General features: G+C 28.7%; 1 protein-coding gene across 1 annotated transcript in view; it reads right to left on the reverse strand.

Moving 5' to 3' along the window:
- Nucleotides 1-1,048: 1,048 nt before the first annotated feature.
- The window catches only part of LOC142321486 (uncharacterized), a 36,162-nt gene continuing 20,071 nt past the window's right edge, over nucleotides 1,049-17,139 (reverse strand). Inside the window, exons 6-10 of the mRNA XM_075359612.1 lie at nucleotides 12,279-12,575; nucleotides 7,673-7,947; nucleotides 4,894-5,191; nucleotides 2,137-2,333; nucleotides 1,049-2,041 (exon numbers count right to left, since the gene is read on the reverse strand). Of these exons, the coding sequence (XP_075215727.1) occupies nucleotides 1,928-2,041; nucleotides 2,137-2,333; nucleotides 4,894-5,191; nucleotides 7,673-7,947; nucleotides 12,279-12,575 (1,181 nt within the window). The 3' untranslated portion in view covers nucleotides 1,049-1,927. The remainder of the gene's footprint in view (nucleotides 2,042-2,136; nucleotides 2,334-4,893; nucleotides 5,192-7,672; nucleotides 7,948-12,278; nucleotides 12,576-17,139) is intronic.

The raw sequence follows: 17,139 nt of genomic DNA on the forward strand, positions 1-17,139 counted from the left end.
GTTTTAACAATTATTCTCATCTTGACTCATATGCAGATACAGTTTACGTGTATGGATTTTGTAATGGAAATGGTAAAGGTTTAGTAACAAAATGTTAATGTAGGTATCCTAAATGCAGAATCCTGAACCACAAATTATTTAGTAGGGTTATTAACAATCTGCTTCAATGATTAGTAATTTTCCTAGTGACCAAATGTCTTCAAAACAATTAAACATATATCAGTTTGTGAAGGATATCCATGCAACTAAACATTCCAAAAACTTGTATATGTCCATCACATTTTCATACATTAATTAATTGAGAATATTCAAACAATCAGCTGACTTGTAAATAAAACAACTATATTAAATTGCATTCTGACTTTTCTCTAGTAACTTGACCTTTTTTTACTTTTAATTAATCTGAATTTCTCAAACTACTATTTGTTTTTTATTGACTTTACTTACATAAATTTTTCCAGCATTAAATTCTCCATAAAATGTTTTACCAAGTTTTATTGGTTAATTGGGAATTTTACGAAGTTATTAAACTTAAAATACATTTTTAACTTGAATTTTTTGAGTTGACTTAAAAAAAATATTTTATTTCTGGAAGCCTTTTTTATATTTTTCAGATCAAATAATACACAACTAGTGCCCAAACTATTTTAGTATTGAATTATATTAATAAGAAGCTAAAATTAGCATGAAATTTAATAACCAATAATTTAAAAACAAAATATTTTTGTATCTAGGTTTATGACTTTTCTCATTACTAGTTCTACCATCACCTTCTAAAATAGTATCTTTCATTTTAACACCTTATATATTACTATTTTAACATATGACGAATCCGTGGATTAAAAAAGTGTGGTATGTTTATAAGAGGCCTTTTTCTGCAGATTTAGAAAACTATTTACTTGTTTAGTTAATTTTATCTAGCTTGTTTAACTCCTCATCTCCTTAAAGTTCATTAATCAAAATAATATGCATTTTTAAATCCCCAAATGTTTTTCAAGGTTTCACTCTGTAATGATCCCATAAATGTTAACATCAGGATAATTTTTGCTAGGTTTTGCTATTAAGATTATTCTTAAACAGTGACAACCTTTAGCTTTGTAAGAATTCAGGCTGTTGAAGAATCAGGTGTTCAATAAGGGCTTTCAAATTTATATCTAAAGGTATTGTATAATGAAGAATATATATACCATTTTTATTATATGCCGAAATTAAAAAAACACTATTTACAGAATTTAAGTTAAATATAAATTAATAAAAAGTAATTACATAATCTAATTGTGCACCTGATTTTTGTAATACCAAACAAATAATTATTTATTATAGAATTCTTTAAAAAAAAAAACAATCAACATCACAAGTTTTTTTACAAATACATGTAAAATCTTAAATAAAAAGTAACTTGTTTATTCCTTAATCTTAAGTTCATCTTACTCAGTAAACTTGCAAAATATTTTACCACATTTTAAACTTATATAAAAATAATTTCAGCAACTAATACGCAATTTTTTGTAATTTGTGGAAGTTCTGCCCATTGAAGTATCAGGAGATGGCTATTTTATTTTTTGATATTGTTCTTTTAATGTTGGAAATTCCTTACTGTATGTAATTTAATGCATCAATGATGTCTATGATAATGAAAAAAAATATGTAGATATAATTTATATACAAACTGTTGTGTGGGTAATTTTAATAACTGGCTTTAAGTATTTGTTGTTAATCTTTGAACATAATAACTATCAATTCAAGAGTTCTGTGATTTGATTTATTCCATGTACACATAAGGTTTACTGTTCATAGAACTAGCAACAGACCAGCAAACCAATAGCATTTGGTAAAATTTCTTTTAAATAAATAGATTTTTAAACTTAGATGTTCTTAATTCCATTATCATCTGTTATTACATTATTTATGTACAATTTTTTTTTAATTATATAGAAAGTTTATCCATTATTTCATGCCTAAATTCATTCTTTATATCCTGGAATGTCTTCAAATCCCAGTCCGTTCTTAATCTTGCCAATTCAAAACGATACTTCATACCCTGAAAAATAAACATAATTATATTAATTTACTGCGCACTGACTAAATTATGTTTTCAACTAACAGTATATCAATTACAGCAACAAATAAACATACCTCAGCCTCTATATAAGTGTTTGAATCCAATTCCACTGGATTATCAGTTCCCAATCTATACCTTATAGCTTTCTTAACTAAGTAGCAGGCATATATATTATTGGATTTAATGTTTAAAACACACTGTTCTTTATTTAAATTTATTTCAACCCAATAATGATGTCCAATTGTAGCAGTAACCTCTTTTAAATTTGTTTCTAAAAAAAAAATTGTTAAAAGAATAAATAAATGCAATTTATTAAAACAATATATCCTGAAAAAATTGACTTACAAGTATAAATTTAATATAGGCATAAAAGAATATAAGGTATTTAATTTATTATATCTCTTGGATGAGGTGCACAGTATTGATTTCAGGCTAGAATCAAATAGCAAAAGGGAAAGTTTTAGTTGCAAGAATGGCCATAGATTGATTCCCAATCTTTCTGCTTGACAGCGGCACTAGTAAAGATGGCAACTCCTGAATCAAAAGCTTTCTGTTTTTTTGGAATTTTAGTTACAGTTTAACGTGCATTCCATATAAAGTTACATTGTGATCCTTCGAGTGACAATAACATTCGTTAATGGCGTACTTGGTTTGAAATAACCAGATATCTGTATAAAAGGAAGAGTACGGGACAACTAACGGAATCTGAAGAAACTGATATTCAACATGTGAATAATCTCTCCACCTTGTCGGTATCCCAAAACATCTGTTAGGAAGGCCAACTGTGAACTAGTAATGCCAGTGATGACAGTATAGTGTTTGAAAGAAATGCTTACATATGCATCCATACTTTTTATAGATGTTACAGGCTTTAAATCCTAAAGACTATGGTGTGCATGTCAACTTTGTAATCAAAATGTTGCCATCAAGATGACTTTCTTGATGAATTCTGTTTAGTGATAAGCTAACATTTCATCTTAGTGGAAAAGTTAACACACATAATGTCTATATCTGGAGGATAGAAAAAACCCATGAACTCTTAACAATAAGAAAAGGACTCCAAAAATTAAATGTTTTTTGTGTGATATCCTTATAGCACGTTTACACGCTGTTCTTTTTTACTTTAGCAAGCGTAACAGGAGTTGCTTATTAGGATGTGCTGCTTACATGGCTCTTTCTGTAACTGAAAGATGGATCCGAGAATTTTATTTGTCAACAAGATGGCATGCCTACTTATTGGCATAACACTCTAGAGAGTTACTCTTTTATTCCATTTGTGATTCATTCGTATAAGTCACAGTTATAAAATATTAAATAGCTTTTAAACCCTTATATTCTTTTCTGTACACCTTATACACACATAGCAATATAAAAGCTCATTTAAATCATATCAATACATAATCTCATAATGGAAAACAAAATAATTTTTGCCAATTAAAAAAATTCGGACGCTGATCTCCAGTTTTCAAAGATAAAACCTGTCACTTCTTATTTAATAACAAAACAACAAAAACAAATATAAGAGGCACACATTAAAAAAAATAATAAAACATTATCTGTTAAAGATGGAAAAACATATAGAATGTAAAGCAAAGTTTTTTGTTTCTTTCTTCAAACAAATACAATATCTTGAATTGCAAATAGTTTTTCCTTGCTAACTTACACTGAATATAGATATAACGATATGTTATCACCAATATGAAAATAAAAGATTAAATTATAATTATACTGAATACAGCTAGGTTTAGCATATACAGCTAGCTCTACAGCATATGTTTACATATGGTACTAGATTTTCACTTTATATTACAACATATAACCAGCTTTTAGAAACCAGTAAAGGACAAACTGTAGTCATAATATAACATTCTAGAATTTTACTTTGATTTAACAACAGAATATTATTAATTTAAAATTACTATTATTTTTTTAAATTCAAGCAATTTTTTATTTTTAAATCTTTTATAAATTAAAATTAATAATATTTATAATTGATCCACTTTCACTTAAATGGAACTTGTTTATTCAGACAATACTTAGATCAAAAACTTCACTAAGGATGCTGATAATTATATAAAATGATGATGATGCTGATAGTTATGAAAGACTCTGGAAAAAAGTCCCATTAATTTTAAAATAAGTTAACTTTCAAGTTTAATTAGAGTATTACATTTAGTCATGTTTGGTGCATTTCCAAAAATTATCCAAGTACTTAATACTATACTACTGAGACTATCTTGCGTTATTTCTGTTTTCATTCACCGGTTTTTGCAGTGCTTCAGTATTGCATTCTTGTTGTCCATTATACCTTACTATTCTTACCAAAAAAAAAAGCTTATCTTTATTCCATTCGCTATAATTTGAGATTTATCAGCACAACTTTATCGATTTGTCATAACTGATTCCAATAGTACCTCTATCTAAGAAATACAAAGAAAGAATAAGGAAAGGGAAGGATGTTCCAACTCACAGACTGACTGCCTTAAGAGATATTGAAGAGGATTATTTTGTTCAATATATAACAGAATCAAGTATGAAAGCTGGCACTAACTACAATACCAGAAGATGGTCACAAAATTTCATAAATCAGATAAAACAATATAACCATAGATTATGTTATCCAAATAAGGTAAGTTGAATCATAAAGAATGAAAATCTGTTTTGGTATACATACCAAATTTATCTATACAAATTTGGTTTTATCACTGTTTACTATGGGAAGAATAAATAAACATTTAGGTAATTTATTAAGAAGTACAAAATTATCTTCCTATGGTTTATAATTTTTGATAAACGCTCCTCACAATCTGTTTAATGAATAAAGTACTCACCAGATAGACACATCCACTGATTTTTAGACATTCTATGTGACGAATTACGAAAGATTAGTTGAAAAACTTTATCATGTAGCAAAGAAGAATCAAGTTTTATTGAGTAAAAGACCATTTTTTTATTACTATTGCATTCAACATCATGAATTATTGCAGAAGCAGTAACATCATGATTATCATTATCCATATCATAATCATCCCAAGAACTTTCTGACTTAATGGGTGGTTCTACTAATTGTTTTAATAATTCTGATTTATTTTTCACCAAAGAAAAGAAATATCCAGCATCAAGCTCAACCTGAAGCAAGAGAAATGACTTCATATTGATAACACAATAAAATCAATTTACTGCAAATGAAACTATTATTTATTTTTATATATCTAACCAGTTGCAGACTAATAAATCTTCTTTCATACTTTCTACATTTATGAAAACTATCCCAATCATAACAAACACTTATCAATTGTACTTTTCAACCAGAAGAGCTCACTTATCCAAATAATAACTTTTTTTTATTTCATAATTTATATTTTGAAGATAAATTAAAATTCATATATTTCTTATGAAAGAAGAAAACCTGAAAACATAATCACTAAACTGGAATGTTTGTTGTAGCTTTAAAATTATTGACTCTTGTTTTAAAGTTTTTTATCATTAAAAACCTTTCTTCATTATGTATCCATTGTCACATATAGGATTGAGTTGAAGAGTTTGCTAAATATATAAAAATTGTGAGTAAATTGTTATTAAAATACCACAAATATACAAAAATGATAACATAGTCAATAGAAAAACAATGATATATTTTATCAGTTGTGATAACAGATATTGAGAGATTACACACAGTAAAATTCTTACAAATATCAAATTTATTTACTAACTCGTGCAAAATACTCTCATATTATTTACAAATTAAGTAAATTTTATGTTACGAACAATAATTCTGAGTTTAGTATGAAATTTATGAATTTAAAATTACAAATTTTAAATTAAGATGAAAATGAAATTACAATTACAAAAAAACCGGGTGGGGCTGTGACAGGGTGGACACAGCCCCGTTGGTTTAACATGAAACGTTGCAGACCTTGGATGAAGTTCCTCTGAGTTGCAGACTGACAAACTTATCTGTAGAGTTAAATGGGAGAGCCACCATCATATTTTTTTTGAACAAAACTGAAAGTCTCCAATGGAAAATTCTATTTTCTTCATTTAGCCAATTCAGTAGATAAATTGGTCGGTCTGTATGTCAGCAAGTCACTTTTAGTGTATTGGAGTGAAATAAAAACAAGACAATGACTGTATATTAAATTTTAATTTAACATAAAACAGACACTAAAATTATTTTGACTAATATTCAACAATTTTGTTCAACATTCATCTGTGATATGAAAAGTAAGAGACATAAGGCATAATAAGCAACAGTAGAGATGCTCGCACCATCTGTGTCATTCAGTGAGCGTGCTGTGCCAGCTTTGCAACGCTTCTGAAACCGTCTCATGTGCTCGCTTGGTACCAGACCTTAGGGTACCTGTGTGTGGCCCTTTCCATCAATATGCGCAACTTATATTTCCAATTGACTTTTGCACGGGCTGAGGCTGACATATTGAATTTTTGTACTTTTTTACACATTTACTTTAAATTTAAATATTATTATTTACTTTAAATATTTACTGTAAATATTGTCCAAAATACACTTATTATTACTTAAATCGATCTATCTCGACAAACTCTAAACATAAACACACGAATCACTATGCTATCATGTCTAAGTTGTGAGCTACACTGAATGGAAATGAGCGAGAACTCCAGTTTTGGCAATGTGCTATGCCCCGTCCCTGCCAACCCACTTGCCAGTGATGCAAACTCAATGTAATATCGGCGAGCTGACCATTTAAGTTATAAAATGACACCGCATTTACATCTCTGAGACTAATAATTAAGGCACGATGATATAGACCTTTTCGTTATGCTACAAATTTCTGTTCTGGTATCCGTATGTTTTGGTGTGATTTTAAAGACGTTTCATGTCAAAATCAATAATGAACATTATATTTACAAAAGAAAACTAATTTGTACTTTTAGCAATGAATAATGACTTTGTTCTCTATCCACAATGAAGTCACAAAACAGTTTTTTGTAAAACAATACAATCACAAACAAGAATATACTTCTGATGCACTCTTCATTTGTGTTCTGCTCTTGACTATTGCAAACCATCACTCACTGACTCAGAGCAATAATTACACCTCTGGACCTACGAGTTGCCCTGATTTAAAACATCTGCAAGCCCATCCTCTCCTTTTCATTCAAGTATAACACTTTAAAAACATCTTTTACCACAACTATTATTTTATTTTCAATAATTCTCTCTTGATTTTTCAATTTTCTACTTTTTTCTAATATTTCTTTCTATTGTTTCTCTTGTTTCTTGATTTTTCTCTTTCTACGTGCATTTTTCATTCCCTTTCCCTTTCTCGGGCCATACTTTCCATCTTTAGAAGGTTCTCTCCTTGACACAATATATTAAGCATCATATTCCTTAAAACAAGAAATTACAGACTTAACCACTTACAACTATATTTACAATAGCCTTTCCAAACTGATCCAGTATCACAAAATCTGGCAATCAAAAGTTGAGTGTACAATCAATCCAAAAATATGATTAAAAATCTATTGTTAATAGTTTGAGTATCATGGAACCATTTTTGATCTGAATTAACAACTGAACAAATAATTCTAATCTGCTAAATTAAAAATAGTTTTTTTCTAAATACTCACCTTTCCAAGCGGTACTATCAAGAGAGGTTGATTATCATCAATTTTAGCTATCATTTTACATGATAATTCACTTTCAACAACTGGTGAACATTTAAAATCAACAGTCAATGGGAAATCTTTGGTAAATATTTTATCTAACTTGTGCACGTATGATATTGTTTTGTTATTCCCTAATAACAGAGTCAGATTAAGACTCCATATATCTGGAGTAAATGATGCAATATCACTATCACTTACTATTCTTAATTTTAATTTTTCTTCTGAAAAGCTCTTTCCTAGAAAAAAAATTAAAAACTATTTTTAAATATTATTTTATACATTTTAATTTTATATAAATAATTTAATTAATATATAAATTAATTTATAATCCCTAATATAAAAGAGAATGTCTTAACTGATTCATAATCAACTAACAACCAAAACTATTAAATTTTCAGGGTACCTTTGTATCTTTAAGTAGGCGGGCACTAAGAAAGGATTTTGCAAAATTGGTTTTAAGGGGTTCAAATCGATAAAAGACAAAATTTTGTGTTAACATGGAAATGAAGTAATTCATTACATTTGTCAAATAAGTAATATTAATACATTGCATGTACGCGCAGGGCGACAGAATGAGTGTGAGTGCTCCAGAAAAATGCTGTTAAATTTTACAGCTGTATTTCTCTGTTTAAAATTAGGAATAACAAAGAATTTTACTGCTTAGCAATGATTACTGCTTAGCAGCAATGAACCTATACCGAAATTCATTGAAAACCAACTGAAATTGAAAAACTGGGAAAGAAGGGAGAAAGGGAAGATTGGAAAAGGGGAAAATGAAAAACAGGAAAAGGAACTGGAAAGGGACAAAATAAAAGAGGAAGGGGGAAAGGGAAATGGGAGAAGAGGAAGGGTAAAGGGAAGTAAGGGAAAGTAACGTGAGAAGGAAAGGGAAATAGGAAGGAAGAGCGAAGTGAGCCACGATCCTCTGATCATGATTGGAAGCACAAGTAACCATAGAGCACGGACAAAGCCATGATGGGGATGCTAGATTATTTAGGATTGTTAATAAATTTTTTGTTTATCTTAAATTGTTTATATTAAAAAAAGCATTGCAAGTGAAGCTACATCTATATTGTGGGCGAAGTCATGATGGGGTATGCTAGTTAATACATAATTTAATTTTTATTAAATATATTTATTTTTATTTATTTTTTTAGTATTAATATCAAGATAACTTAATATATAAAGATAAACAAACATGAACTGGTATGAATGTGATAAATTGAAATAGCATCCTGGTATCATGATGACATTTACAGTTTGAAAAACAATTTCACGAAGACATAAATCTACAACAAAATGAACAGAACTTTTTTCAGAAAATCTTTATGTGATATCTGATAAATATTAGTAAAATAAGAACAGAAGAAGAAGACAAAAACAACAAGAATGCATTCTTTATTCATAACTGTAAAAGGAGCTAAGTTGGCAATTTTTTATCTACTACATTTTAGATGTCCATATTTTTATTACTTACATACACATATATAAATTTCTTTTAAATATGTTGTCTAGTATGCTTTAACTAAAACTAAAATTATCAATGAAGATTCTAAAATAGCAAGCTTAATATAAAGTTTAAAAGACAAAACACTTTTTATATAAATTACTAAATTATATTTAACTTGCAATTTTGATATATTATTAGTGATTTTTATTAATAATGAAATGTTTATATATATTTTTTTTTCTCTCTCTCTCTTTCTTTTCTTACCTGCAGAAAACCACGGTTAGGTGGATTTGCCCTTTATAAGTAAAAGGTTGATTTTATAATTTTATATAATAATAATTCAATTTGAAACAAATGGGAAAATACTTCTAGTGACTAATAAAAAAATGTTAATTAAAAATTCCCAACTTTCACAAAATAAGTTCAAGACAAGTGGAGGAAAAACTTCAATCTAATTTAAAAATTCAATTTCTGTCAAGTTAGACTTAGGGTATCAAAATTTATAACTCTTCTGTATGTAAAAAAAAATTGAATGAATTCTTTTTTAAGTTTAATTTACAAGTCATTTAATATGTCAAAAAAAAACTCTCAAGATGTACCCACAATCCCTATTTCCCCATTATCAGAGGTAAACTACGCCTACAAATTCTTCAAACCTGCAAAGAAGTCTGATAATTGTAAACAAGTAATGAACACAAATTCTTTTGTTCAATATGTTGATTATATGCTCACATCCTTTTTTTATTTCTCCCAGAAACACAACTATGGAGATAATTACTTTTGTCAAATTAAAGCAAAAACAAAAGTAACAATACAAAGATTTCGCATTTAAACTACATGTAAGTTGATGAAATAAAGGAAAATCTAGAAATCTGCAATAAAAATTATGAGCTAATAAATAAAATGTGTATTTAAAATTGTTGAACTTTCACTTAAGTGTGTATTATCTCACGCTTCCAAGTAATTATAATTTAAATAAAAACTTTTCCTGATCTGCATTAATAACGAATAAGTCATATTGAATAAGTATGAATAACTGAAATTCTGAGCAAGAGAAAAAAAGGTTTCCTTTGAGCCTCCACTGATGTCTATAAATCTTTAACATTTACATTGCATTACATATCTGTGGACGATGAATGCAACTGAATTTATAAATTAAGGCACCTAAACAATAATAAATAACATTGCATATATAAATATAGTACTTACGTTACTATTAAGTGATTTGTAAAATATGAGTAGCAAAACCATTATTATATTAAAAATGTATTAGTGCTGTTACTTATAAGAAGTTGTTCGATATATCATACTTAACCAAACAATGCAATCTAGGAAAGATTTATTTTTAAAATAAAAACAATTTAATTCATATATCAAATGTTAAAATTTAATAAGTACAATGCAACACAATTTAAAGAATTTGGGTAATGAAAAATATAACTGTAATCACTAATTCTATCATTTTCCACAACAGTAACTGTATGTTTATTCAAATAATAGTAACCATACATCAACTGATTCATATATAACCAGTGCAAGTAATCAAAAACAAATAACTCTTAATATGTATGTATTTTTAATTATTTTTTATATATTTGCAAAGGTTGTTCTAAAAATAATGCACAGATCATCAGGATTCAAATAAAATTTAATTGAATACTGAACTAAGTTTACAGCCCTGTAATATAATTTCTCACCATGTGTAAACACACTTGCCAATGAGGTGGCAGATTTTGGATTCCTGTCAAAAAACATTCTTCGTTGAAGTAGAATTTCCTGTCATGGCAGCTAACTCTTTTTCAAACTGCTGTAAACAAATCTTGGAGTGGTTCTTTTGGGTTTGTTAAAACTGAAGTCCAACTGACTCAAATGAGGGTTGTATAGTAGATGACAACATGTTTCCTAAGCATAAATGATGAAAATACCAACAAGAGAACTCAAAATACATTGGTGTGCATTATCATGCAAAATTTGTACACAACTGCTGATTTTATTTTTTTGGATACAGTTTTTGAACTTTCATTTGCAAAACCTTCCAAATGACATTTCTGTGTAAGAAGCAGCCACACTAACCCTTCACTTGGATTATGTTCATAACAATAACAACACCCTCTTTATCATAAACAAACATCCTTATTTTTGATGGCATGTGATGACATTTCTTTCGTCTCAGAGAATACTGACACTTCTAAGCACTGCTTTGTGACTTCAGTTCAGGTTCAAAATCACATATCTATGTTTCACCAACAGAAATTATTCTATTAAAGAACTGCTTGCCTTTAAAGAACAGTACATGCTTGTTAAAAGTGTTTGCTATTTTAAGAACTGGTACCCATTGCACTGCAACTTTTTTTGTGCAAATGTTTTGTTAAAATGCGGTGTACTATAGTTTTTTTCAATTTCCTTCACCATATGTGACAGTCTTTGCCCCGAACACCATTCCAACAGTAGTGATGCTTCAGTTGTCTACAGCAGTAGATGGTCATCGAGAGCGTGGTCATCTGCAGTACTTCTTCTGCCCTCTTTACACTTTTTATGCTAATGCTGTACGGTGGTATGATCTACAGTATCATTACTACACACTTCCTGTAACAAATGATCAATTATTGGCATAATATTTTCTCTTGTTTTGATTTTGATGTATGCACATTGCTTGAATTTTGTTATGCAACTTTAATTCATTTCTGCCTTGTCTTCAGACTGCATTGATATCACCATGCACATAATAAACTCCAAACCTATACGGTCTGACTTGTGACACTTTAGGCTATAAACTGCTGGTTGCCGCAAGTTGTTCTATGTCTTTGCTTTGGTGTGCATGTGAACAGTGCATTACTTTTGGGACAACTCTCATATATGTAAAAAATATCTCGTATTATTTTATTTCAAAATGAAATATAACAAAAGGCAGTAATTTAAAAAGTTATGAGGTTTCTAAGGAAATAATACTTCTCTGGGAAGGATAAGGAAAAAACATGCTTGACTACCAGAAACAGCACCTAACAAAATACATAATATTTTAAAAAAAGAAGAAAAACAATTTCCAGTTTCTGATAAAACAAAAAAAAGAATATAATTAAATTAGTATAATTTAATAGATTTTATCAACACCATTACCTGAATAACATTTTACTAAAATAGTAAAATATTTATTTAAAAATGTAGTTCTTGAAATTAAAGATATAGCTCTCATAATAGAATCTTCTCTTTGCATAGCTAAATTAGCTTCTTCCAACTTTTTTGTAGTTAACAGTAATTCATCAAAAATCTGTTCTTTTGGCAGAACAAACTTACAAAAATCTTCATTGTAATTCAGAAAAATTTCAGACAAGTCCATCCAATACACACAACAATGTTGTGTTCCAACTAGAATTATATCAGACATGCTTGACAACGTACAAACACTTTGTACAGCTGTAAAAATAGAAAAATTTCATAATTTAAATAACATAAGCAAAGGAAGTAGTTTTATATTTAATAACAATGAATAGAAAAACAAAAATAATGATATAAGTAACTTACAATACAAATAAAATTACATTATACAGAATCAAATTCTAGTCCATACTGAATATTGCAATATTACTATTACTAATAATAATAATTTACAATCTGTTTTAAAAATAATAACTGTAACAAATAAAATTCTATTTGTGTAATTTGTAATTTTTCAAAATTTATAGAACTATTTATAACATCAACTATAAGAAAAAATTAATTTTATTTATTTATTTGTATAGAAGATATTTAACCTAAAATATTTATCTAATTAATAATACAGGTCAACAAAAAAAAAAAATAAATAAAAATAATGTGGAACTGAGGTAAATGTGAATTAGAATGTAATTTTTATGCTGAACGTTAAAATGAAATCAGTTTTTCTTCTTCACCCTCAGGTTTTTTTTTTATCACCTTTAAAATATTGAGAAATTTCTCAAATAATAGAATACAAAAATAATAATTCCTACCTTTATTTTGCAGACATTTATGTTTATCTTAATTTCTTTTTTCTTACTTTCCTTTTGTGACCAGTTAAGTCTTCTCTTTTTATCATCCAGCAGTATTCACTCATTATAGATTCATCCCATCTGCCTTGATAACATTGTTCTTTCTGCAATATATCTTGGTGGAACCTATCTCCTTGTTTGTCATTGATGTCACTCAAGTTTAAAGGGAAAAAGTACAAAGGAGAAAGTAAAAATGAATTTTCAATGACATTCTGCAGTTTCTAAGAGTTCATTTATAAGCTGATCATGATTTTCAGCTTTTTTTTTTCCAAAACAACCAGTAACAACATTTTTGAATGACTTCCATACTGCTAGTTCATTAGGATTCAGTTTGCTGTCAAATATATTTTCCTGAATTAATTTTCTTATATCTGGCCAAATGAATATTCCCTCTTTTAATTTGGTTCACTTAATTGTGAAAAATCTCAGATAAATATTTAAAGCCGTCTCCATCTTTATCTAATGCTTTTACAAAATTCTTCATTAGGCCTAGTTTTATTTATAAAGGTGGTAAATTAATACGATTTGCTTTGACAAGGGGAATATTGAAAATAATTTCCTTTCCTTGGGTAAAGTGATTTCTTTTTGACTGTGTAGTATCTGTAGCCAAACTATATAAGTGTTTCTTGCGCAAGCACAAGAAACACATATAATTCATAAAGCCACTCTGGAGAGCGAGAAGCCCTATTGCTTTCAGGTCAACAATGATTCGCCATGAGTGTTCATCATACTAATAGCTTTTAAAATTTTTGACATACTTTCATATGTTTCTTTCATTGCTACAACATGTGCTACTGGTATAGAAGACAACTTATACGAGTTGTGCAATAGCACTGTCTTCAAGCTCGTTTTGATGAGTCTATAAATGCCAATCATGAATAATATATTCAATATCCAGTTCAGACATTTGCCCCCCTAACATCATGGCAGGAATAAATTAAACCATCTCTTCTAAAGTATTTCAGTAAATTTTCATTTCGATTTCTTTAAACTGAAATTTTAATATCCTTGCTTAATAAATTCCATTCTTTAAGACGTGAACCAACACGTTCTGCTACTTGTTTCGACAAATACAAGTCTCAAATTAGATTGCTCAGTTCTGCTTGTGATGAGGTGAGGGTTCAGTATTTGGTTCTTCTGGAATGTAATTAATATTTACTGAAATTAAGGATTCATCGGTTGAGCCTTCTGGGGAATCAGAAATTTCATTCCAAGTAATTGTAGCAACCAGAATCGGTAAATCAATACCATGAAGTGTCTCATAGCTGAACGAACATTTGGTGTACAATGTTCGCATGCTTTTATTGTTTGAATTGAAACTGGTAACATCTGTTAACCAAAAATAGCAGTTATCATAATGGTTAGTAGGCTCTCGCAAAATCATAAGTATGCCAAAAGAGCAGATGCCCTTTTTTCCTTTTAACCACTGGGTTACTTAAACGTAGCGCTTGATGTATGCTACATGTGGAATCCAAGATTTATCTTGGTCTCCCAAGGGACAGTTAAAATAATGTTTGCAAAGCTGTTTTCAGCAGATTCAATACTGGTTTTCATTGACTTTTTATGGTGAATTCTACGAAAAACATAACAAAAAAATTTGGAGAATTTATAGCCTAATTTTTATTCACTGTAAAATTCAAAATGTTTTAATGAATGAAAGTAAACTGAAATATTACAGAAGTACTTACTTAATTAGAAAAATAATTAAGTTTTAATTTATAAATACTTAATTACTTAAAATATTTTATAAAATTGTTTCACCATGGAGCGCAATAAAATACAACGTGGAAACCCACAACTTAACAATTCTTTATGTTCAATAGAATAATGCCAAAAGTTGTTTGGTCACAAAAAACTTTCACTAAATTTATGGCATCACTTATGAAACAATCTTTATATATGTATGATAAAACCACTACCACAACTAAAGAACATAGCAAGTCATACCTACAGCTGAACTCACACTGAAGAAAATTTCATCACATTGAATTTCTCATTACTTGACTCACTGACATATCTGGCTTGACATGAAATATCATTCAACTGTCATGTATCAAATATAGGTCTACAGCATGCATTACAACATAAATCAGATGTGAATAAGTAAACATACAGACACTAACTTATTTGTATTGTTTGTTCCACAAATGACGGAACAAATAAATTTAAGGGGTTAAAATTTAAGAATGTTACAAGATGGGTTGTTTCAGATTCATATACAGATTCAGCATATAAAATACTATATAGAATACCTACTCCAGATATTGGAGTAGGAAAATCACACATTTTGGTAATGTGTGATTTTTGGAAGCAATGACACAAAATAAAAATTTTGTGTTAAACTGAGGAAAACTTTCACAAAAACGTTAACGTTTCATCTTTTTGAAACAAGCTTACGGAGATGATGCTCTAGGTTTAACACAATGCTATGAATGGTTTTCACAATTTAAAAGTTATCAGTTAATTGAAGATGACCCTCAACCAGGAAGGCCTTCAACTTTAACTGATGACACCCTTGTTCAGAAAATTAACAATCTGGTGCCTGCAAATCGTTGATTGATGGTCAGAGAACTTGCAAAAGAGGTTAGAATCTTGTTTAGATCATGCCGTGACATTTTGACTGAAAAATTGAACATGCACCGAGTTGCAGCAAAGTTGTTCCTTGTTTGATGACCAAGTAGCAGAAAGAACATCAAGTGGATGATGTTAGACAGCAACTTCTTGAGCAAGCCAATGATGATGAAACATTCATGCAAAAGTCATAATGGGGGACAAAAGCTCGGTTTACAGCTATGAAATTGAGACAAAAGTTTAATTGTGACAATGGATTAGCAAAGGAACTCCAAGCCCCAAGAAAGCACATCGTCTCAATCCAATGTCAAAGTGATGCTCTGTTTTTTCAATTTCAATGGAATTGTGTGTACTATCAAGGCGTTTACAACAGTTACATGAAAAAATTCACAAAAAGAAACCAGTATTGTGGCAAGACAACTCATGGTTCCTTCACTGCAACAATGTGCCTGCATAATCAGCTTTGTCAATTCACCAGTTTATGTCAAAAATCAGATGATTGACCCCCTTCAGCCTCCCTACTAACCAGACCTGCCTCCTTGTAATATTTTGTTATTTCCAAAATTAAATTTGCTTCAGGACTGCTTCGTAAAGTGGAAACACTGCTGGAAAAATTGTGTGAATAGGGAATGGGAGTACTTTGAAGGGGACAAGGACTAACAATTTGTAAAATTAACAATAAAAATTAAAAAATCTTTGTTTTGTTACTTTATAATATTGTTGGAATTATAATTTTTCTTTAACATTTTTTCTGGTTTTCTTTTGTTAATTACTAGTTCTAAAATTTCTCTAAGATATGAAGTTCAGTTACTTTCTGAACAGACCTTGTAACATGAAGATACTTTGTTATAAATAATCAATTAGTACTGGACTGTTTTAGTGTAATGATACACACATAACCTGAAATCATTTTAATATTAAAAGTATTTCCAGTAATATTACAAGAAAATTAGTTGGGATAAATAATTTTATGTTAACATCATTTCTGCATCTATTTTTATTAAAACCCAAATAGGTTTCTCAATTTTTAAATTTCTTGTGAATGATTTTTTACATATGAATGGTTGGTTGTTTAGTAACCCTACTCATATTTTAAATAAAAGTTAAACATAACATTTTTGAATAACATTAACATTTAAAAAATAAAAGTGAAAATAAGACTTTTTATATTTTTAGTCTTATTATTTCTGAGATCCATGTCAAATTAGAGCACCAAATTATATTAAAATTAGTATTATTAATATTTAATATCACTATTAAATAAGAAAAAAAATACTCCTATAAATTAGTATTATTTATATTTTATATTTATATTTATTTAAATTAATTCATGATAAAATATACCTTAAAATTAACAAATTATTTTATTTTAACAAATATTTACTTTAATAAATTAAAGC

Source organism: Lycorma delicatula, chromosome 3 (assembly GCF_047948215.1).
Source record: "Lycorma delicatula isolate Av1 chromosome 3, ASM4794821v1, whole genome shotgun sequence".
Lineage (NCBI taxonomy): Eukaryota > Metazoa > Arthropoda > Insecta > Hemiptera > Fulgoridae > Lycorma > Lycorma delicatula.